Source organism: Mesocricetus auratus, unplaced genomic scaffold, assembly GCF_017639785.1.
Source record: "Mesocricetus auratus isolate SY011 unplaced genomic scaffold, BCM_Maur_2.0 Super-Scaffold_100010, whole genome shotgun sequence".
Classification (NCBI taxonomy): domain Eukaryota; kingdom Metazoa; phylum Chordata; class Mammalia; order Rodentia; family Cricetidae; genus Mesocricetus; species Mesocricetus auratus.
Window position 1 is genome coordinate 61,778,162 of NW_024429194.1, and position 25,643 is coordinate 61,803,804.

The window sequence follows — 25,643 nt, forward strand, 5'->3', positions numbered from 1 at the left end:
GATTAAGTTTTTTAAATTGGAAAGTCCTGTTACTTTCTTAAAGTTCTTCTTAATGATAACTTACATATACTTACTCAACAAATATCTTTCTGAATGAAAACTGGTTATTCCATTGTAGTCATAATAGTTACATTTTAGGAATGATTTCAATCCTGTATTTTAATGCCTAAACAAGAAACTAAAATTCTTATCATATTACCTAGAAAATGCCAGTATCATTTTCAAGACAATAAGATAGCAATTCTGCCTCTGCCTCTCTCTTTCGAGACAGGGTCTCACTATATAGACCTGGCCAGTCTTAATTCAGAGAGATTCATGTGCCTCTGCCTCTTCATGCTGGGAATACAGGCAAGTCATCTTGCCATCTTTTTTTTTTTTTCCTTTTTTATAAAAGTGACTTAAAAAAAAGCAACTTTGCATGGAAAAGAGACAAACACTGGTTTTAAGGAAGTAGAACTGCAATGCAAACTAGCCTGACAACAAGCCAGGGTCTAGACAGAAGCAGCAATATGCAAGGCTGTGTCTTTTCAGTGGGTACAGTTATGAAAGATAGAGAGACAGAGAAAGTAGTGTTTTTTCAGGAAGGTCAGCCCCGGAGAAGGGAGTCTCAACACTCAAGGGGCACAGACACAAGCAGCACAACGAGGTAGCTTATATGTTTCCCTTTGAGATAAAAATTAGTCCTGTTCATCATCTCAAGAAAAGGGCAGTGGGCAGTGGTAAACACGCCTTTAATCCCAGCACTCAGGAGGCAGAGGCAGGCCTGTGAGTTCGAGGCCAGCCTGATAGGCAAAGTCAGTTCCAGAATAGTTTCAGCAACATACAGAGAAACCCTGTCTCAGCATCCCCCTCCCCCACAAAGCCAGGCAGTGGTGGTGAACACCCACCTTTGATTCTAGCACTTGGAAAGCAGAGGCAGGTATCTCTGAGTTCAAGGCCAGCCTGGGCTACACAGAGAAGCCCTGTCTCAAAAACAAAAAACAAAACAAAAAGAAACCACAGGCTTTGGAGGCAGACCTTGGTATGAATGCTGCTTTTTCCATTTCCTAGCACAGCACTATAGGCAAGCCATTCATCCTCTGTAAGCTTCACTTTCCTCTCTTCTAAGAGTTAGGCAGAAATGATTCTATTTTACAGTGTCTGCAAGACTAAAGACAAATGAGACCATGCATTTAAAGTACCCAAAATTCCCTGTACATAATCATCATTTAATGAATAGCAATACACTTTCTAGTACTACTAAAATAGCAGCCAATGTTTTAAAAAATCATACCACTAGAAAATATGATAGGGTACTACTAACCATGAACTACCTACTTATTTTAATAAATTTTATTCCACTTGAAAACTACTGCTTTCATGATGATTCCTAAAACCCTGTAACAAAACTACTGACTATAAAATGTAATTCCCAGAGTTCTAGCAGTTTTGCATCCAATATGTTATGTAGAAAAACACAATGACTGATGACAATTTTAAAGAAAATTATAGTTCTTTTAGGTAGTCAAAATAGTTCTGGTTTGCTAGCTACAAATAGGAAACAATTAGGATATTTATAACCTCCCAGGTTCATGAGCCCGCTGTGTTGAAATAAAACCATATAAGAAAAGCACGATTCTGGGAGAGTCAGTACCAAGTGATGGTGGGAGTTCACAGAGGAATGAAAAGGCTGAATCACAGCAGCCCCTCCATGCACACAGAGCGTCAAGCTTTATAAAAATCAAACTGTAAATGATCCTCTGCACGTCTCTCCAATATTAATGACAAATGTCCTCCATAAAACGCAAGTTGACAAAAATCTTCAAGCTCATTTTACTACTTCACAAGGCATTACATACTAGATTCTACGTTTTTCATACCATTGGTCAGTAAATAACTTACAAGTGAATTCATGAGGTAACATTTTCTCTACCTACCTAGTTCATATAACCTCGAAGGGGTGGCACCGCTTGACCAAAACTATGAAGATAGTCTACCTAGACAGTACCTAGTGGTGATGAAGGCAAACTATTTTTCGGGTTGTGTTTTAACAGCCTGAAGGAAATTATTATAAAATTTTTTCGGGAGTTTGAAAAAACTGTCAATCCTGATTGTATGTATGTTACAACAGAATAAAAAAATCCTCAACACTAGTCCCAATTTTTAAGCAAATAACTAAGAAATGAGATGCAAGAAAGATTATTTACTGGTTAGGTACTTTTTTATAGTAGCTGCATCAGGCCTGGGGTCAGTCTTTATTGCAATGTAAACTGCTAGAGCAGTTTGATCGATGTGAGAAATGACAGCATTGGCAGCATCGACGATTTCATTAAGTCTTTTCATTCGTTCCTGGGTAGGAAATAAAGGAGTATATCAGTTAGTGTGTTAAAGCATTTTCATTTCTACTGTCCCAGCCATGAAACTATAAGGGGCTTGTAGGGCTAGAGCTCTGTGCTATCTTTTAATCTGACTTTTACAATTCCTGTATGCCTGGAAAATGGATTCAGATGTGACAATTCCTAACTTACACTCTATAGTTCAAAACTGAAAATAAAACAAACACATAAAGTTCACCAAAATGTGGGGTTTTTAAGCAAGGAAAATTCCTTTATATCATACCATTGATTTTTAGAGATAGCGATCTCTAGTTTATCCTATGCCACATGAAAAAACAGAAAAAAATCCCTAAACCCTCATTCATAAGCAAATTCTTTCTAAATAATCACTTAAATGAGAAAGATAAGAGTGAACAAAAATCAGGCTGGAGAGATGGCTCAGAGGTTAAGAGCCCTGACTGTTCTTCCAGAGGTCCTGAGTTCAATTCCCAGCAACCACATGGTGGTTCCCAACCACTTTGAATGAGATCTGGTACCTTTTACTGGCACACAGACAGAAGACTGTATACATAATAAATAAATAATATACATATACACAAAAAAAGAGTGAACAAAGATTATAATCAAGATTCTAACTATGATCACCTTGGATGGTTTACTTAGAAGTTGTTTTCTCTTTTGTCAAACTGTTTTTGAGAGGCCTCCATTAAATACTCTACTCTAGTTCACGCCAAACCTTCATGAGTTTTAATTGACCATAGCTGGCATGTTTCTACTGCCATTAACAGTAATAACAGATGGCCCATGTCCATGTTAGACAATCTGGAATTACTATAAAATCTTTGTTAGCAAAGTAGTTGCTGAGGTATTTAGCTTTCCAGCTGTCCCGGACAACTCATCCTTTAGATTAAGACCGAAAATCAGATGTTATGCTTTTTTCTGTATTACAATTTTACTAACCAATCAAGTCTCATGGTTTCTACACATACATACTGCCTTTATTATTAATACTAAACTCAGTAGTGGCCAACTCTTATAACTATCTTAACAACATATCCAATTGCAGGAGACTGATTTCCAGTAGACAGGAAAGGAAGACAGAGAGACGCACCTTTACTCAAAAATAAAACTTCAGTTACTATTACACAAAATACAAATTATTTTAAAAAATGAGTATATTCAACCTTTTCAGCATCCAGTTGGTGAAGTCGTGCAACATACAGAGGAAGGTAAGCAGGGTATGTTTCTTTCAATTCATTGTAAATGTCACTAGAATCAAGCCTAAGAGAGACAAATTAGTGATTTTTAATTAAAATCAAGTTTCTGTTAAAAAGAATTTAAAATATTGCTTCACAGTCCTAGTCATTAGAATATTTGTAATTATTAATAAGTATTAGTTACAGGTAATATACCTATCTGAAAATTACTTAAGAATTCTAATAAAATGTCCAGATGAAAATAGACATCAACATGGGTTGGAGATAAGGCTCAGTTGTTAAGAACTCATACTGCTCTTGCAGAGGACCTCACTTCAGCTTCTAACACCATGCAATACCAGCTCCCAGACACACAACACCTTCTGGTCACCATGGGCACTACTACACTCTTGCACAAATCCACTTCCACACATAAATATACATGTAGCTAAATATAATGTCTTTATAAAATAAAGCCTGAATGGCTTGTGTACACACTAGTTATACCTGGACTTACTAAAAATGAGGACAAGATTTCTCTTAAAAAGAAGTAAAAACATACTTCATAAAAAAGCTCTGGAACTATCTAGAAAAGTCCAAAGTTTAATGAAAATTCTAAAATCTTAAATGAAGATATACTCTATGCTCCTAAATGGGGAACCTGCATAAAACTATGCCAATTCTTCCAGATTATATCTATCAAGCAAAAAACAATCCAAATTAACACCCAAGTGGTAAATAAGTAATTAGCACTACAGACAAATTATATCAGGAGATTCATTTAAAATATTCAGAATTTCACAGAATATGAAAAAAAGATTAATGAGAATTTTTATAGTGAAATGTTTCATTTAAGTCCATTTAATTTACTCTAACAAAACTTAAACCCTCCAACGAAGTACAAAGAACAAATCAAAGCCTGCTTTCTTCTTTTCTTCCCCCAACAATTATCCAAAAGGAAAACCAGTATTTTCACTTTATATTTAAGTCAATTACAGCTTAATTATAGTTGCCTCCATCCCCCCGCCCAAGAATTATTTCAAGTTTCCATGAAGAGAACAAGAGACCTCTACAAATTCTTTTCCTCCTTTTGTTTCTGAACAGCCATATGCATCTGGCTTTGTGAATGTTATGCTTAGTTCTCTAATACCATTTGCATCAGTTACATTAAATCTTACATGTTCCACCAGACTGCAAATTCACATTTTAAATACAAACCTGAGAACAATTTCTAGGACCCATGTCTGCTGTCCTCTTCACTCATGTACATAACTAATCTGTATTAGCTGGATATTTCAATGGATTTAGAAAACACACACACAAAACACACACACACACACACACACACACAGTTAACTTAAAAACATTTCCCCAAACAAAAAGAACCTAAACTATCTAGTTATCAAAACCTTCAAAGAAACTCTGCATTTCCTAACCGTAAGCAATCACTAATTTACTTCCGTCACTATAGAGTTCTCTAAGAGGTGGTCTTTTGTGATTAGCTACTTTCATTTAGCATAATATTTTTAAGTTGTAACATGTAACAGACCTTTTTTAATGTCTGAATAGTGCTCTTGTATGGATGGATATAATTTATCATTCACCATCTAATAAACGCAGGTTATTTCTACACTTTGACAATGGATAATACTTCTGAAATTTCTATGTACAAGTTTCTATATGCATATATATATTTTTTTTCTTCAGTATGTATGGAAGCAAAATTGTGGGGCAATATAGGAACTTGCCATTGTGTTACCTTACTGATGAAAACAATTTCAGAAAAATCTGTTGTCAAGGGGTTTCATCATTCTGTAGACATACATGAATCTAGAAAGAATAGGCTAATCAATCAATGTGGCCTCTGAGGCACTCCTGAGACATTATAAAGAGGAGATGTATGAGGCTTCTGACTGTTACAGAAACGGCAAGCATAGTATAATATATACATGATAACACATACTTAAACTGGTAGCATGGTCATTTGCTAAGTAATATGTGGAATACATAATTTATGCGTTATGCTTTCACAGTAGCTATGCTGCAGCTTAATGCCAGACCACCATAGGCACTTGAGCATTTCGGGGACTCTAAATGTCTTCAGGACTCAGATCTAATAATCTCACGGGGTCACTGTTGTGAATGCCATCTGTGGCTGATTGAAATCCTATGTGGTGGATAAATGACAGCTCTGTTAGAACATGTCTTTGCCTTTACTGTTTTCAGAGTTCACTAAGCAACCTGGACGCACAAACTTGTTTCTCAATAAACTGGAGGGTTTTTAGGCATTATTTCAACCATTTACTCAGCTTTCTCTCCTTCTCTCAGTACACCACTACACGTATTTTAGAATACTCTGAGGCCCCACATTTTTCTGAGGATCTGTTACATTGTTTAACCCCACTATCTTCCTTCACTGTTTTGGAGAAGACCTGGGTTTAAATTTATGGATCCTTTGACTCAAATGAGTTCTTTGGAGACATTAGGCACTGTCATCTCTTAGAACTTTTCTGTTTCACCATAATTTTTTAAAATTTATTTTTTACATACCAATTCCATTCCCCCCTCCTCTTTTCCTGCCCCACCCCACCTTCCATCTGCTCCTCAGAGGGTAAGGCCACCCCTAAAAAGTCAACTAAGGCTGTCCCATCACCTGAGGCAGAACCAAGCAGCTGCTCCTGAGCAAGGTATCTCTCCATTGAGAATATGCTCCATAAAGTCAGTTTATGCATTATAGTTAGATCTCGATCCCACTGCTAGTGGCCCCATATACTGCCTAAGCCACACCACTGTCACCTGTATTCAGGTAGCCTAGTTTGGTCCTATGCCAGTCCCCCAGTTTGGAGTCAGTGATATCTCACTAACTCGGGTCAGCTGATTCTGTGGGTTTCCCCATCATGGTCTTGACTCCTTTGTTCATAATATTGCTCCTCCCTCACTTTGATTGCACTCAAGGAGCTTGGTCCAATGGTTTGTTGTAGATCTCCGCAAATGTTTCCATTTGTTTCTGGAAGACGGATCTAGCTTCTCTGGGGCTATGGAGTGTAGGTTGGTTATACTTTATGTCTGGTATTCACTTCTCAGTGAGTACACATTATATTTGTCTTTCTGGGTCTGGGTTACCTCATTTAGGATTTTTTCTATTTCTGTCTATTTGCCTGCAAATTAAAAGATGTCATTGCTTCTTATAGCTGACTAGTACTCCACTTTGTAAATATACTATATTTTCTCTATCCATTCTTTAGTTGAGGGGCATCTAGGTTGCTTCCCAGTTCTGGCTATTAAATATAATGTTGCTATGAACATAGTTGAGCAAATGTCCTTTTGGTGTGAGTATGCTTCCTTTGGGTATATGCCCAAATGTGGTATTTCAGGGTCTTAAGGTAGATTGATTCCTATTTTTCTGAGAAATTGCTATACTTATTTCCACAACAGCTGTACAAGTTTGCACTCCCACCAGCAGTGGAGGAGTATTCCCCTGACTCCACATCCTCTCCACTACAAGCTGTCATCAGTATTTTTGATCTTAGCCATTCTGATCAGTGTAAGATGGAATCTCAGAATGGTTTTGATTTGCATTTCCCTGATGATTAAGGATGTTGGGCATTTCCTTAAGTGTCTTTTGGCCATTTGAAATTCTTCTGTTCAGAATTCTCTATTTAGATCTGTACCCCATTTTGAATTGAATTATTTGGCAGTTTTATGTCTAGCTTCTTGAGTTCTTTGCATATTTTGGAGATCAGCCCTCTATCAGATGTGGGGTTGGTGAAGATCTTTTCCCATTCTGTAGGGAGATGTTTTGTCTTGTTAGCCTTGTCCTTTGCTTTACAGAAGCTTCTCAGGTTCAGGAGGTCCTATTTATTAATTGTTGCTCTCAGTGTCTGTCTGTGCTATTCCACCAACATAATTTTAAGCCTGTGTTCTGGAAGAGGTGGCAGGAAAACAGCATGCTTTTCTCTAAGTGACATCCACACCATCTTCACAGATGAGACCTCTTTAATTTTAAAGTTTTTATTTATGGGTGAGTAAGTATTTGTGTGGCTGTCTGCCACTTGTACTCAGGTGCCCAGAGACCAGAAGAGGGTGTTAAATAAATAGAAATACCCTAGAGTTGGAGTTCCAGGTAGTTGTGAGCTATCCATCACGGACGTTGGGATTCACATTTGGGTTCATGCTTTTAACTCCTGAGTTTGCTCTGCCGTCCTTGAACTGAGGACTTTTAGTGGAGGGAGGGCACACGAGATGGAACAGCAATCAATAAGAATATGTGCAGGATAAGGAATGGTACAGCGATTTTCTCTTACTGGGAGGTAAGGCACTTTCCTTACAAAAGTGTGAGTGTACATGTGTTTGAAGAGCCACAGTTCAATCTTAGAGTTATTTCTTAGGCATAGTCTCTCACTGAATTTGAAACTTGCTGATTAGGCTAGGTCATCTGGCTGGTAAGACCCATGAACACATCTGTCTCACCTCCTCAAGCATGTGGCACCATGCCTGCTTTTTGTTTGTTTGTTTGTTTGTTTTTTTGATGTGGGTTCTGAGGACTAAACTCAGGTTTCTCATGCATGTGAAGTAAGTACTTTATTGAGCTATCCTTCCCACCTACCATATTTTACAAATATTATTGATTAGAAGCTTCTCAGTTTGCATTTGCCTTTAGAACCACTTCCAGAGGTTTTGAGCCTTTTGTTATTTTAAACAAAAATTTTCACCAGGTTCAGACTAAAGAACGGGCTTTTCAGTCTCTCATAAGAGGTACTGATATTTGCAATTGTGAAGAAATTGTATTGTGTGATAGTTATAACATCCTAAATTGGCCAAGGACAGACATAATGATTTAACCCTTGTGAATTCTATTCACATTATAAAGGCTTTTGTTCCGTCTCAGGCCACATATCCACAAGGATCTATACAAAATTTCTGCTAATGAGGACACCTCTAGAAAATCAGCAGTCAAAGAAGGACTGGAAAGAAAACAAATGATTTAACCACACAGAATAAAGTAAGCTAAAAGCCAAAGAATAAACTGGGAGAAATCAGTGATAAGCTTTCATGTTAAAAAGTCTAGCATTCTAATGAAGAACGGGCAAAGGGAATGTTCAGCTGAAACAATAGCTAAGATCAAAACAGGTCAACTGCTAACAACAGCAGCTTTTCCCTTCATGTCTAGATATTACACTCACAGCAGAAACCAATTTGAGAAACATATCAAAATAACTTATCTGACGGAAATCTTAAAAATGTCTCTACTAGTCTGAGTGTGCTGGTATAAGACTATTATTCTAGCCTTTGGGAGGTGGAGGCAAGATGATCAGGAATTCAAGGGCATTCTTGCCCAACTGGAGAACTGAGACCAGCCTGGGATAAATGAAACACTGTCTCAAAAAATTAAAACCAAACAGTTAAGATAACAAAGTTAAAACTGTATGTATCAAAAGGGTAATCACAAAGTTATAGAGATCTATAAGCATATATTCTAAAGAAATTATTAAATATACTGCATTCATAGGACAATAAATTATAGTCACTAAAAATGGAACTTTAAACTATTAAGTGACACAGGAAGTGCCCAACAACAAAATGAACTGGAAAAGTAAGACACATAATCATTTAGACTGCTACATGCTCAGAGAGAACAGATAACAAAGGCAATGGTGATTTTTGGAGAGAAGAAAAAGTTATTTTCTTTTTTTATGCTCTCCAATAAAATTCTTTTCAGGAGCAAATTAAAATAAAAAAAATAACATATTTTATTGTCAAAACTACAATTATAAATTTAGGAAAAAGTTTAACAAACCTGCAATCCTATCATCCAGTCAACAGTTTAAAGTCTAAACATATACACACAAAAGTATTAGTTGAGAAAGACTTGGAGGTTTGGAATCAACTGAAAACAACCTACTTTGTCATCCACTGAATTTTAAGATCTCGTAACGCTTCAGTAAACTCTTCTTTCAAATCTTTCTCCTTTTCTGAATCTTTTTCTTTATCTTTGCTGCCATTCTTAGTCTTTGTTGGTGGAGGAATTAGATAGTAATGAACAGGGATCACATCCTAGGAAGGTGAAAGAAAGCCTTAGAGGTTCATATGCTTAATTTCACACACTTTAAAATCATTGTAATAGCTGAGAATATTGTAATATGGGTTGTGCTTGAGTTGTATTACACCGTATTCCAGATCTGAAGGATCAAAAATCATAAAAAATACCAATCCACAATTACATGATTTCCACCCCCACCCCAAACTTTAAAAGCACTGAAGCTTTTATCCATCCCTTTAAAATAAAAGAGGTAAGAACTTTTTTTCTGAGTGTCTTTAGCATTCTTAGTTGCACTTGACGCAATAAGGACAGTGTATCCTGTCCTTTCACAATTAAATCTGAACAGAGGAGTAAACAAGTTAAAGCTAAAAAGACAAAATACATTTTTTTCCTAGTAAGAGGGCAGAGCAGACAAGCACCATTCCTTCTCTCTAAATACATGTTCTACCTAGAGTTAGTCAGACAATAAACACACAAGTAGCTTCTGATAGTGACGTATGACACATACAAAATGAAACAATAAAAGGACAGAGTGACTATTGGGTAAGACAGGGAAACCATGCAAACAAAGCAGTTATGGAAAAGTCAGTGAATCTACATGACAAACATGAATGAATATGAATAGCCTAACTACAGAGAGAAGTACCCTTTACCCAAAGAATTAGCATTTGACCAAGTAACAAAATTCTGAACCAGTATGTGGAAGCAGTTATGTAAACTGATAAAGTGGGGGTTCAACCATGAGTAGAGCTTGGTGGAACATGGCAAAAAATACAGATACTATTTTACATATATAAACAAGTTTATCAAATACCTTGAGCAAGGCAGTGGTTAAAGGCTGTTTTTTAGTGACTTGATGTATTAAAGTTTGGGCTTCTATTTTTATTTCTATAACTCTTGATGTAAGTCTTGGGAACAGACCATAGAAGGGAAAACTAGAAGTAAAAAAGTCAGAAGACAAACCTAGGAATCCCTACATTGTGTGGAACTAAATAACAGGCTGTGGAAACAAGAGAAAACAAATAGATTTGAGATATTCTTTGAAGGCAGAGACAATGTTTCCCAATAGTGCTTAAAGTCAAGACATGGAAAAACCATCAGGGAAAAGAGACTGGAAGAGAGTAGATCTGGTCCAAAGATGCTCTAAGACTGGGACAAACAAAAGGAATTTGGGATTTTGAAAACCTTGAGAAAGACCATGAAGAATGAAATAGCAGGGGTGGCAAGATGACTGAGACAGTGAAGGGGCTTGTTGCTGAGCATGATGACCTGGATTTGATTTCTGGGCCCACCCTGTGGAAGGAGAGAACTGACTGCCGCTAAATGTCTACACCCCGCCCCCATACCCACCCACCAACCATTTCCCACACAGAATAATAACTAAGTGAATTTTAAAAAAGGATGGATTGATCAACTGCTAATCCAGATAGAGAAGGGATTGACCAGAAAACTTGGCTGCAAGGAGCCGGTTGATAATCTTGGCAACAGTAGTGTCCTTGGACAAATATCAAAGAAGAGACAGAGAACAGGGAAATAAGACTACAGTTCTTTGAGAAAGTTCTACTTTGAAGATAGCAGAGAAATACAGCTTAAGTTTATCCATGATATATAAATCTAGCCTATAGAAACACACTGATTGGGAAATGCAACCAAATGACTAAACTTAGTCATTATTTACCAAGTCCACTTTTCAAATTCTATTTTCAGGTTTATATTAAACTGCTGCTAAGTTAATATTTACACTCATCTTAAGTTTCTAACATTGAAAAAATTTATCTTATCAGAAATACATATACTACCCTCTCACATAAATTCAGAAATAACATGAGCCAAATAGGATTTATATATATATATATATATATATATATATATATATATATATATATATATAATGTACACATCCATTTAAACAACATTCTGACACTCAGAATTCTGGGGTATACAGTGATACAATAATGCATGAGGAATTACTGCTGTAGCTCTACTGTCCCTTCAGCATAAAATATCAACCACTATCTCTTCATGACTCATTTAAAGCACAGAAAAACAGAAAGGAGGAAGCCATAGGAAACCATTTGCAGCCATCTGTTATATTTTCTGAGTTACAGGAGCCAGAGCCCAGGTACAGGGGCTCACATAAGATCTACAGTTGGGCTTGCTCATTTAGAACCCTGCAAACTATCCATCCTTTTCCCCCAACACTACCCCTGATTTTCATTTTTGAGACCAGTCTTGTAATGGGAACCAGGCTGGCTCTGAACTCATGATTTTGTCTCAGAGTCCTTCCACTCAATCCCAGACAATGCTGGAATTGTGGGCACACTCCATCATACTCAGGTTTCTTTTCCACTGCTTGAAGGTCAGTTTCCTGGGTGGGCATTGCCCTGGATAAAGCAAAATTGTATTTGAAAAACAAGAGCCAACCCTAGCATCAAATTCTCACTGAAACAACTTCAATAATGTGTGTTTAGCACAACTATCTAAGAAGGAAAAAAGAAGTTTCCAATATTTACTTATGTAAATATGGTTATACTGCCTTTGGAATCAAGTTCTTCATAAAATCAAGTTCTTCTTTGTGTTACACAGATTGTAGATCACCACTTGCCTGACAGTCTGATTCATTCTAACAACAATGTGTATCCCTTTAGCTTCCCAGGCTAGAAACTGGGAAAAACCTGTTTTAGAAGGCAATTTCACCTCTGAATTTCAAAGATAAGGTGTTTTCTATTGCTATTTTAGTACAGAAGACAGAAAATAGAATTTAATGAGTATATGTTAATATACAACAAACGATACCTATAAAAATAAGAATCCCTATTATAGAAAACTTAGACAATCACTAAAAATAAGAGTAGAAAGTTTATGATTTTAGAAAAAAATTAATAAATAGTACAATTAAAATGTTAGTAAAACCCCACAGAATACTTCATGACAAGAATTTTCTATTATTAAAATTATAAATGCAGTACTTCAAAATCCTAATCAAAAGGAAAATGAGATTGTTTTAATTTGTGTCACTATGATCATGCACTTTTTAATAAGCATTTTTTTCCAACTCACTTCCATAAGGGACTGATGTAGGGCAAATGTAATAGTAATGATTTTGTACCTTAAATCATGAATAATTGTGATGATGTTTTAAAAAGGATAGTTAAGAAGAATATTCATAGTAGAAGTTATAAAGAGTTCTCAATCGGAGAAAGTTAGTATTAAAGTTGAAAAAACTTTATAAGGAATTCTTAAAGTATTTCAATAGTGTTCAAACTGAAGAATATTTTTCAGAAACTTAATGTTACCTATAAAACCAATAACTGCTCAGTGAGCAGCATAACACTTGGTTAAAAAGGCCCAATTTTTTTGTGTGCTTAATGCATTCACTTAGTTATTAAATTAAATGCTTTATACAAGTTCAACTATTTTAAAGACTAATATCATTGATGTCATTTATTATAAGTATCTAATTATATTACATTATATGTGTAAGAATTTCTTTTTGTAACTTTATGTTTGGTTTTTATACAAGAGCTATAATGTGCCATGTACTTGTATTGATAGGTAGGAATGGACAGAAGTAACTCTAGTTTCCAAATTTGTTACACAAGCTTTGTTCCGTCTCCAGTAGTAATAATTTCATTCTTCAGTATTACCTGTCATACCTTACACAATCATAGACCAACAAAACTTTGCAGACCAACTAAAAAATAAAAGTGGAAGAAAAGCAATGCTCAAACTCCTGTTGATATATCCTTACTATTTTACTGAGTTCCTAGGAAACTTTACAAGCTATCTTCATGGCAACTCAAAGAAACACACATCAATACATAAAATAAGATTTTTACATGCTGGGTTATGATCCATTAAACATGTTTAGATGGTACCCAAATGGGTCAAAACATCCACTTGAGAAATACTGGTCTTCAGGTCCTTAACTAGAAGATTCTTCATGGTTCACCAGGGCTTATCATATCAATATGCAATAACGACATTCTGGAAGACATTTCAGTACTTTGAAACATAACTGATTCTCACAGCAATATTTCTTACATAAAGAGACCGCTGAAATGCTAATGATGTCAGTGGTTCTTCCTCAAAAGTGTCCCTTTCTCTGTACTTGGAATAGAGATCTTTAAGTTGAATGTGGCTCCAACAGTCAATACAGACTACTCTCACATGCTAAAACAAACCAAATAGAACCATTCAGAGCATCAAATCTGTCTGCATTTTTATTAGACTCTGCTTTTAGCTAGACATTCTTATTTGTTATTTCCACCACTCCTTTTTGTATCTGTCCTTCTATAACTAGAATAGATATAAGAACAAGAACTAGTTAACCAGCAAAACCATCTTTTTAAAAATAGCTTGTAGACTTTAATATATTTTTTACATTTTTCTTATGTTTGTGTTTGTGTGTGTATATACAGGCAAGTGCCATGGTACACATCATATGAATTCAAGAGATCAGATTCAGGTTGTCAGACTTGTCAGTAGGTACCTTTACCTACTGAACTATTTTGCCAGCCCTAGATTTTAAAATAATTAATTACTTTGGTCTCTACTGCTGTAGTATCATATTCATCTCTTTATGGTTTTGGAGATGCAAAACTTTAAACTTTTCAACTTGACATCTATAGCAAGAAACGAGAAGCAATAAAAATTGTTCATACCATTAGAAAAATAGGGGTTATGGTTTGAAAAACCTTTTATAGAAAGGCAATATGCCAATTCTGCTTGTAGGTATTAACTCACAGAACTATACTGCAGAATGTATAGGAAGGAAACTAAGGGAGAGATTCTTTAAAAATAAAGATTTATAATAGTGAGAGAAAAAAAAGTTTAACTACTATGTAAATAAGGCTCTAAGACATCGTTTTTTAAGAACTGACGATCAGTACCTTTTTAAATTTTCCTTGTCGTTTTGCTGCAGACTGCCCCTGGGAGTTAGAACGACATTCTGTAAGAAAACATGCATAATCTACACAGGATGGAGACACCACCTCTGCCTAACTTTCTTCCAATCTAACATTTTATCTGTATGTGTCACAGTACTCAGAAGGGTCAGATCTGTGACCAAAATGGCATGCTTTAAAGAAAGCAGCACCGCCATACCAATTTAAAAATAAAAATGCACTCAAATATGCCATTTTAAGGCAAACCTTCTTTTCAGCGTTTTATTTTTTAAAAAATTAGCGATCAAACTCCATTAGCATTAAAACATTTTAAAAAACACTTAAGTTTAGCTGACAGTCTGCAGAATCTGACTGTATACAGGTCATGACCATCACATAAGCCTATGTCATTCTTTAAAAACAAAACAAAAACCCACAACACTCAGGGTTACAATGAAAGGCAAAGTGAAGTAAAATCACACTTCCTTTCCAACTACCAAAACAAAGTGTAAAACTGCTGAGGAAAGTTTAAATGAAAAACTCAGTGGCAATTATACTAACTCAGTAACTTTAGATTATTGCTATTTTCTTATAAATGACCTTTCTAACTATAGTTAGCTAGGTAAAGCCAATTCCATGCACTTATAATTTCAAATTTTTCTCTAACAGTACAGTCAGGAAGTACTATTTTCTGAATTGTCAATAATACTTTTCTGTTATATTTTTCATGAGAAGTGAGATGAGTCATCTATCATCTAGGTGAAATATTCAGTTGCAGTTCCACAGAAGGAGCTATCTACATAAATCTGAGCATTTTTTTTTCTTTTGTCAAGACAGGGTTTTTCTGTGCAGTCCTGGTTGTCCTGGAACTCACTTGGTAGACCAGGCTGGCCTAGAATTTAGAGCTCCACCTGCCTCTGCCTCCTGAGTGTTGGGATTAACCACAACGCCTAGTTATCAGGATTTCTTGAATCAGTTCAAGACCAAAGTCCAGTATCAAGTGCTGATTTACTTCAAATGACACTGAGGTATGTATGTGTAAGAAGTACACACTGAAATGCATCCTGAGAAATGTTAAGGTAAACAACTTTTTTCTAAGCACAAACTCCCCAAATTATACTTCAATAGCTGTGAATATATGGCCTTGATGGAACAATGACAAGCAATAAAAATACATTTCAAGATAAATGAGATGAGATCATTCTGATAACAGCATTTATAGATCCCAGTATCAGGTTAAAACAGCCTCGCATAGTTTTGTATGAACTAATGCTAATGAGAAATGCAAAGATGTAAGAATGATAACTCTGTTTTAAAATAAAATGACCTACGGGTCATAAAGGGTGACAGATCCACATAAACATCATTCTATGTAACAAATCTGTAATGAAAACAGATGGAAAAACCTGAAACAAATGCCTATAAGGCTTTAATAGCAGTTATCTCTAAATTAGAAACAAAAAAACATCTTTTTGAAAGTAAAAAACACAATATCAAAAGAAACATCTTACATCTACCCATAGAATTATCAAGATCTCAACAAGTTTTCACAAATGTGAAAGCCAATATCCATTAGTAAAAATTCTTCAGATTGGTTTTTATAAACAGTTAAGGAGACTCTGACTTATTGTAATCTCTATAATACATTGACCAAATTGTAGGGTATGCTATAATTTTACATTTATTTCAGCCAATTATAATCTGGATCTCAGGAAGATTAGGTACTAAGTCGGGATAGGTTCAGGACATGAGGTATAGGCTTGTGGAAGAAAACATAAAATATTTTTCAATGACACATTAAAAAAGACACCAAATATTAATTCACCTTCACTAATAGCTTAAGAAAAAGAAAAAAAACAATTACCCTGTGCCCTCCCTGGTGTCTCTTTTACCCATCTGAACCACACATTAAAATCCCATCTTCAAAGGGACAGAATATTTTAAACAGGTACTTTTAGTGTAAGACACTAGTACTTACAGCTTTCTTTCCAAGCTCAGTCTTTGACAATGTCAAGGAGCCTGCAAGGTAGCATCCGGGTCCTGCCCCCTTAGGTATTCTAATGAGAGAATTAGAAAGGGAAAAGAGTAACAAAAGAAAAAGTTTCACAAAAATACTTAGAGGAAAACCATCAAAATAATTCCATAATGAAATATTTCCCATGTTCAAATTTTCAAAAATAAAACTGAGAAATAGCTTCAGACTAAAATGATAGCAAACTATAAATTTAGACTAACATATGAACCACAATTTATCAGCAATATCTTCACTTACTTATCATCAGGTAAGGAAGTAACAAAGAATGGCTGGTTATATTTGGGTGGTAATGTCAAACTGCTTGATTTCTTCTTTCCTAGAAGTGCAAGGCTATGATTTTCATGAATATCTAAACTCAAGGTATTAGACAACCTATGAGAAACAATAAACGGAAGATCTTTAAGACGATCCAAATCACTGATTTGCTCATGACGAATCTGTAGTCGAATTGTATAATCTCCTTTCTCCAGTTTCAAAGAATACTAAAAAAGAAAACATTTGGAAAGAGTTAAGTTTAGTTCAATAAACGACAGTAAGAGAAAAAAAAGAGAGTTCCATTTACATATTTGTCCAAGGTGCAAGACACTGTCTATACAGAAATGTCTAGGGGATAGTGAGCCTCAGCAATGTCAGGTGGCTTGCCCAGAGTCACAGAGAGTAAAGAATGTAGGAGCTCAGGCAAGATCTGACCTCAGTGTCCTAATTCTTTCCACCACAGAATATCCACACACTCACATACTCAATACTTATATACAACTAAGAAAAAATTTTTGTTCATAGGAATAGCCAAAAAGTCAAGTTGAGTTTTTATTTTCTAAAATATACATTCACATATACATAAACATCTAATTTTAACTGTAAAGTGTCACACCCCTTTATGACAAGCAGGGCAAACAGCCAGTAGAGATCAAGGAATATAAAATTACTAATTCAACCTTGCTAACATGCTCATGGAATAGGGATGCTGCACTTTGCAGGAGCAGAGTATTCTGAGACAATGTGAAAGGTAACTCCTGTATGCCTTCTAACATTCCATTTTATAGCGATGTGACTGCAGCTTGGTTGGGGGTTAGGGGAGGAACTGGGATCACTTCTTAAATGACCAAATGCAAAAATTTCCATGAATGATTTTCATTACTTAGCAAAAAATCACAAGCATTTCAAGAAAAAAAAATCTCATTTCTTCAAATACAATTTGAGTTAGATGAAATTTCCAAGTAGTTACATGTCAAGAGATCCTTGCTTCCCTTCAGTGACAGTGGAAAGCACAGAGTCTGGCATGTAGTTCAAAGCTCAGTACAACTTCAGGTCTGAAGGTATTAATACACTGAAACCACCAGGCTCCTGCCTTACTAACCCAGAGTTCCATTCAGACCTGGGACCACTCTCCAGTCTCACACACCTCATTCACTATCCATCTTTAAGTAGGTACAAGCAGTGCGTAGGAGGGAGAAAGAACACAACAAACCACTACATTGGGAATAGAGGTCTAATCTAATGGCAGAGTGCATGCTAAGCAAGGTCCTGGCTGCAGTCCCTTCTCTCCATTAAACATGCTCTGCTGGCCAGTGCTTGTGAGCAAAATCCTTTAGTATATGGCAGAGACGTTGTCAAGGCTTTCCTTCATAACTACAAGAGCACAAGACATCTCTGTAGGTGTAAAAAGATTGAATGCAAAATTATGATATCTTTGAAAACTTTTCATGTTTTACCTTAACAAGAAATTTGGGATTTATTAATTCTTTTTACAACTTATACCTGATGTGGATAGGCATCGCCTGAGCCCATCTGTCTTTTGTTCTGGTCAAAAATAATCCACAGTTGGCTGTCAAATTCTGACTCATACAGCAATTCACAAAGAAGTGGACAACTAGGTGTTACTTCTCCACTTTTAGGCTATTGAAAAAAAAGAAGAATTACTTGACATGATTTATATATAGTTTATAATATCATTATAACTGTTTCATTAAAAAGTATTCATTCTTATAATTTTTTTCAAAGCATGGGACAGCTACTATCTTGGCATTTAAATAAACTTTTGTAAACTTTAAAAAATAAAAACCTAGTGCTCTTCCTACACACACACACACACACACACACACACACACACACACTCACTCACTCATTTCTAACAAATATATAGTTCCAAGATATAATTTCTTTATAAAATTGTAATATAACAATTTACTGAAATCTACCACTCTGTAACATTTAAAACTAAATTTATATTATGTTTCAATAAAGTAAGCATAACATGAAGCGAAATCTCATTCACTTTAAAAATCCCATGCATCCAACATTTATAATGGTCTCAGTTACTTTCACTACTGATTCTCTGCAGAAGGCAATCAGGCCAGGTGTTATTGATGTAGAATTGTTGTGGTTAAGATGTACAGTATCTCCTACATATACTGGATGCTTGGTACCCAGCTGGTGATGCTGTGTTGTTTGGGAGATGGTTGAAATTCCAGAAGGTAGGGCTTTGTTGGAGGAAGCTGGGTGGCAATGGGCATGCTCTAATTTTTAGTTTCTGTTCCCCTCCTCTCTGCTTCCTGTCCTCTGTGAGTTGAGCAGCCTCTGTTAAATTTTCCTGCTGCCATTGTGGTATACTGCCTGATTACAGGCCCAGGAACACAGAGCCCAGTGAACACAGGCTAAACTCTCTGAAACAATGTGGCAGAGTAACAATTCATTCCTTTATGTTTTCTTCCCCCTGTTGTTTGCCATATCAACAAAAAAAATCCCAATAAACTATAAAAAAAACTAAGTCTCAAAGACAAGCAATATCCATCTGATTTCACAGTATATAAAATGGTAATTTACTGTGCAGGTATATTTTACTAGGAAACACTTACCTGATGAAAGTTGTATGTCAGAACCATCTCATAAAGTTGGCGATTATTTGGCAAAACATCTCTTGATCCTAAAGGTCTGGTTTTTGCACTTACTGGGCTGTAATATAGTTAAGGTAGAATTATTTCAAGACTTCATTTAATGACACAGAGCAAGCAACTAAACATGCCGGTGAGAGATCACTCCTGAAACTGCATTTACAGTAAACTATATAATATTTTAATTAATATGTACCCCATACTGACTAAATCACTGCAATATTACAAAGATATTCTATTTATCATAAAAAACATTTTAAAATATTATCAAAAAGCTCTTAGCATAGCCAAATTCCAACACTTGTGAGATGACTGCCAACAAGAGTTAAAGAACAGCTCTGATATACACACTCCCTGCTACTCTCACCTACTGGTGCTGCTGCATAGGTGTAGAATGGGATATCATATGCTAGGGATATACCTAGTCCTTGTTCTGAGTAGATGACACTGCCAAGGTATTAGAAGAATACTGAGACTGGAAATTCCTGCTTCCACAAGGAGTTATGGCATGTACTCAGGAGACAAATTTCTTTTACCAGCCAATGGGATTTTCTGGTATTGAATGTTTACCAACAGTGAACCATGTACTCACAGAATAAAAATTGGACACTGTTAACTTGCTTTGTTGCCACAGCTGAGACTAAACAGGGATTTATGCATGGAAAGTAAATACTCTATGGTTAAGAAGAGACAAGAGTCTCACTAACTTACTTATCCAGGTTAGACTTGAACTTGCTCTTCTGCCTCAGTCTCAACTGTTAATTTGTTTATGCCTAGAAGTGAAATGGTCAACATAAAGTGACCCTAATGATGACAGCATTAGTGGGGACAGAAAGCAATGCTAAGCCGCCTTTTGGAAACCCAAGAGGATTCCTAGGCTGTAAAATCAAACTGGATTTTTTTATCGACAGCATCACATAGATAAAAATTAGAAAGAAACAAACACAAAACCCCTAACCCTCACATCCTTCCCATTAACATTCAGCTTTTGTAACTCTTAAAACAGTGACAGATACCGCAGTGTTTGGACCCAGCTCTTCAAGGTAATGCAAGGAGCCAGATCTTCATACTTTAAGGTGGACTGAACATCAAAACGATTGATTCCTTCAGATGCATGCTACAAAAGATATTTAAAAATTGATTTCTCAAACTTTAAGATAATATTTTATATCTAAAATAAGTTTATGAAATGCAAATACCTAAATACTCATGGACAAATATATCTAGATTTATTGATTAGTTCCCCATTAAGGTTTACATCTACCACAGAAATTATTTTTCATAACAAAAATGACACTAAAAATGGTGAGAATGTTATAATACTTACAATATTTAACTGTGGCGCAGTACACACTATCCCATGGAATGATATGGTATAATCAATATTGACATCACTGAGACTTGCCCACCAACGAGCAATACAAAATTCAATTGCTTTCCCACCCTTTAAATAAAAATAAGAATGTTAAAGAATAAATTGTTTTCTAATCCTTCTTCATATCACCAAATATTAACTGATTCAAAATAAAAATTTTATTTGCAGCAATAAAACTAAAGATTTTATTATGTAAGCTAGTTGTTCAACAAAGAATAATTGCACAGATGGGTATATGGGTATAGTTATTAATAATCCAACACTTTTAAATCATAAAAGATACAAGACAGCTATAGAAACCACACACAGTAAATTAATAATTAAAAAGCCCTAGGACCATTTAAAAGATAATTACGACTAATGATGAGAAGGAATGTTACAAAATTTATAAGCATACTCAATAGGCAGGACTGAATTTTGTTTTCACATCCACCTAGCAACCGAAGTAGTAAGTTACGGTCACACCCTTCTCTTAAGACAAAAAAAAGTAAAAGGGAGCCTTAGCACTGCTGTACTAGTACATTTAGAGATGAATAATGCTAACATTACCCCATATAAAGTAACAGCAACACAGAATCTACTAGGAAGAGAAAACCCAGAGGAACAAGCACAGCAGCACATTACCTACCATGATGTAAGATACAGTCATTGCTAATACAGACGAAAAATGGAGACCTGACAATAGTTTTCTCTGTAAATGAAACCACTTCACAGATTCTCAACAGGAGAATTAGTAAGATAACTAGAAAAGTCTCACATCAGGAAAAATTCCACAGTACTATATGCTAACAATGCAAATGAAGTTCCAAATTTTAAAGAGGCACGTGATTAACCTTTTCCTTAGGTATTTGAATGAAAAGAGATGTGAATATTGGTTGGGGACAGTTTAGTTGAAGGCACTTGCCTTAGATGCACATCATCTGGGTGTCATCATAGCATTTACAGAATGAGAGAATAGAGGAGTAAAATTCACTTCTGAAACACAGGGTAAATTTTATTTACTGGCATAGATTTGTACTATGTAAATCAGGCTGGTCTTGAACAGTTATAGATGTGCTTAGCTCTGCCTCCAAATGCTAGGATTACAGTTAAGCACTATGCTGGCTTGGTTTTCAGTACTCTTTTCTTTAAAGATTGTTTATTTTATGTATATGAGTGTTTTGTTTCCATGTGCAAGGTGGTCAAAGAGGGCATCAGATACCTTGGAACTGGAGTTACAGATGGTTGTAAGCTGCCATGTAAGTGTTGTGAACCAAAGCAGAGTCCTCTACAAGAGCAGCAAGTACTCTTAGACTTCCAAGCCATCTCTCCAGTCCTGGTTTTCTGTATTCTTCATTAAATTACCTATCATTCTACCTCAATTGATAAATATGAACAAAATATGAATCTCTAACATGCCCTAAACACAAACTATAGTCTTAGCCTATACCAAAAGAAAAGGGAATGCTCTGAATTTTAACCTGTCAAATAAACTTACCAGGACAGGAAAGGCTTCAATCAGTGTTCCTTTTTCTGGAAGGGAACAAAACTTATAAAATTCATGACTTCGATACGCCCTCTGTTTCACAAGTTGTACTGCATGAAGAACAAACTTTGCTGATACCTCAGAAGAACATGAACACACAGTAACTTCTAAAATGAAGAAATAAATTTTAAACTGGTAAGTATTAAAATGATCACAGATGGTTTTAAATAACTTTTACCTGCTTAGGGAAAAATAAAAAAATATGTTTTATTATTTTTTTAGAATTATTTTTATATGATGTATACAGGTGTCTGTCTTTATGTCACAGGCATGTCTGGTGCCTGCAAAGGCCTGAAGAGGTCATTGGTTACTCTGGAACTGGAATTACAAATAGTTGAGAACCTCCATGTAGGTTCTGGGAATCAAACCTAGGTCTCTCTGGAAGATCAGCAAGTGCTCTTAACGATGTTTCTCTCCAATCCCTAAAATGGTATTTTCGAATGAAAGCTACAAGCTTTTTCAAAACAGAGTATGTGTATATGTAATATTCTGTAAGAAATAGACCATTATTAAGTGAACAGAATCCTAAAATTGCTCCTTTCTCTCATTTTAATTAGAAAACAAACTAATTATCAATAAGAGGATTATACCACTATATATCATGTCTAATTTCTCTTCCTGTTATTTTCCTCTTGTATGTATTCCTAACAGTTTCTCCAAAGTATCATCACTACAACCACACCTGCTTAGCTTTCCTGCACTGCATGGCTAGGGGTAAACTAAAACCATGAGAGAATATTATTAAAGAACACTTGTTCTAACTCAAGGGTACTAAAGCAAGGGTCAGTTCATTTTTGTTCTTACAGACAAGGGGGCATAGAGGGGAAATCAATCAATTGCTACAAGTACATATATGGCATTCTGACACTATTTTGAATAATCTGAAATAGAAACCACCAGAACACTTGCAATCTAATACTGTGAAATGATGTGGAAACATGTTCATTCTATAACATTCAACAATGTTTTATAACAATAACCTCCACCCCAACCCCTGCATATTTTTAACACCAAGTACATAAATCATAAGGGAATTATATTACTAATCAATTTTTCTCCTTTTTAATTAAAGAAAACAGACACCGAGTAAATTGCAAAGGCTGAGCAGAAACAAGAGTAATTTCTGTGGTAAGATTTTTATTCTTTAGTACTATTACTGAATTTTAACAGAGTCTTGAACTTATAACCCCAAGGGGCTATATGTATATACTACAATGCCACAACTTGGCCTTAAAATAGCCTACATTGACAACTCACATTTACAGTCCCAAATAGATTTCTGTCACCCAGTATACCAAACTCTTAAGAATACAAAGGTTGACTTTAACATGGAGGAAGTATTTTATAATTGTCTATTCTTATAGATAGTATCAGTTAAGATATTTCATGCTGTTTCTCAGTAACTTGGATAAGGAGAAAAGGCCTTTACAAACAGCCTTCCTCTAAGGACCTAGCATAGATAGAGCACAAAAAGATAGTAGTTTTAACTCCTGAGTACCCTCAGAAAGAAATCAGCACAGCAACAGTGCATTATTACCAGTGTGTAAATTCTCAAATAGGTTAAAAAAAAAAAAAAAGGTCATGGTCAAATTTCACTTACCTGCCCAAGTCGCACCCTCAGGAACCTCAACAAAATGTCTTCGAATCTGACCAGGTTTAAAATGTACATCTGTAAAGGCTAGATCATAATGTGATGACTCATTTACTCTGAAAATTAAAAAAATACACAGTAAACATAATACTCTAAATGTAAAGTTATGTGTAAACAATAAACTCACTGGTACTCCAGATGTTATCTAACATATACAAGACTACAGTGCACTAGAAATAAACTCTGGGGCTTGCAATAAGTCGGTGATAAACGGTAAGCACATTACGACCTGATCCTGTAATGCAGTACTAGATATAACCTAGGACGGCAGCTCACAGATGATTCTGATTCTATTCAACTACTTTTACACCTTGTAACAGAAATAGTAAAACACTTAGGCTGTCTCCTGTTTTTTTAAAAAGAAGTTTCCAAAATTCACAGGATTTTCTCATTACCAGATTCTCAACTAGTGACTTCTTAGTATTAAAATTGAATTATATAATAGTCTTACAGATGTACAGGTGAAACATAGTAAATTAAGCCCCTGCTTACAGTGGCAAAATATTCCAAAGACAAACTAGTTTCGTAAGAAATCAACCTAAGCATCAAATGTATAACTATATGTATTGGAAATAAAATACATGTTACAGTCACATTGTCTTCATTTCACAAACATGAAAATGAGTACCTACTATGTGTGAGGTACTGTTATTTGTAGCTAGAAATATGCAAATGAGTAAACCATGACCCTTTGCTCTATAAAAACTGATGGGGAGAGAAAAACAACTTAATACAGCAAGCTTCAGAAAGCAATTGTTAGGGAAAATAGAAGACGGCTTAGATCCTAAAAGTAGAACCTGGGGGAAATTCCTAAACGGCATGCTATTGAAAGTCTTGTCTAAATTCCCACTGGACTTACACAAAATATATAATGGAAAATTTAGCTAAGATGCAATTTTTCCATGTTCATGGCATGTATTAAATTTAATCTCCTCAATTTTAAACTATAGACCTCATTTGCTGAGGCCTATTACATAATTAACTCAAACAACGGCCTCCAAAAGGTATTAATTTAAAATGTGTAAGACACAGTTTATATCCACAGAGGATTCACAATCAAATGATATAATTTTAAAAAATTGGAACACATAAGCCAAAGACTGTCCAGGACCTTGAAAAAGCTGTGAATGTGCCAGAGATGGAACTCCCTTTACCTGGGATGCTCAGAAACAAGTCTGGGGATTTAACAGACAGACAAATGAGGCAAAGGAACACTGAGGAAACCAGGGGTGTCAGGCTAAAAATATGCAGTTTGGTGTAGTCAGTGACAAGAAGCTATGTGGAACTGTAATTGTGAGCTGTTATTGTGGGCTTCTTAAGGAATGTAAACCTGATCCTTAAGGACTGTCTCTGCTGTGTTTGAAGCACCAAGTAACATTATCAACGTTGAATTTCCTGATTTCAGGAAGGATGAAACAGTAATCTGGAAACAGAAAGTTGTTGTGGGGTATTTGCACACTGTATGAAGCTGTATTTGCTGTGACTGGTGTGATAAAGAGCTGAACAGTCAATAGCTAGGCAGGAGGTATGGGCAGGATTCCCAGGGAGAGAAAGGAAGAGGAGGAGAATCTAGGCACACAGGAGACACCAAGAGAGGAAACAGAAGGCACAAGATGGAAGAGAAGTAATGCCACGTGACAGAAAGGAGATTAATATAAATGGGTTAATTTAAGTTATGGAACTAGTTAGGAACAAGTCTAAGCTAAGATCAAACTTTCATAATTAATAA

General features: G+C 35.6%; 1 protein-coding gene across 3 annotated transcripts in view; it reads right to left on the reverse strand.

The window, feature by feature from the left end:
* Tpp2 (tripeptidyl peptidase 2) overlaps positions 1 to 25,643 on the reverse strand; it is a 65,652-nt gene that overhangs the window by 8,922 nt on the left and 31,087 nt on the right. Inside the window, exons 16-27 of one of the 3 annotated variants that reach the window (XM_040753690.1) lie at positions 23,864 to 23,970; positions 22,216 to 22,370; positions 20,691 to 20,807; positions 20,380 to 20,480; positions 19,328 to 19,424; positions 18,231 to 18,368; positions 16,710 to 16,954; positions 16,416 to 16,494; positions 14,444 to 14,482; positions 9,414 to 9,565; positions 3,500 to 3,596; positions 2,198 to 2,328 (exon numbers count right to left, since the gene is read on the reverse strand). In XM_040753690.1, coding sequence (XP_040609624.1) covers positions 2,198 to 2,328; positions 3,500 to 3,596; positions 9,414 to 9,565; positions 14,444 to 14,482; positions 16,416 to 16,494; positions 16,710 to 16,954; positions 18,231 to 18,368; positions 19,328 to 19,424; positions 20,380 to 20,480; positions 20,691 to 20,807; positions 22,216 to 22,370; positions 23,864 to 23,970 — 1,458 coding nt within the window. Of the gene's footprint in view, positions 1 to 2,186; positions 2,329 to 3,499; positions 3,597 to 9,413; positions 9,566 to 14,443; positions 14,483 to 16,415; positions 16,495 to 16,709; positions 16,955 to 18,230; positions 18,369 to 19,327; positions 19,425 to 20,379; positions 20,481 to 20,690; positions 20,808 to 22,215; positions 22,371 to 23,863; positions 23,971 to 25,643 lie in introns of all 3 variants that reach the window. The other 2 variants (XM_040753692.1, XM_040753691.1) reach the window with 2 other exon arrangements.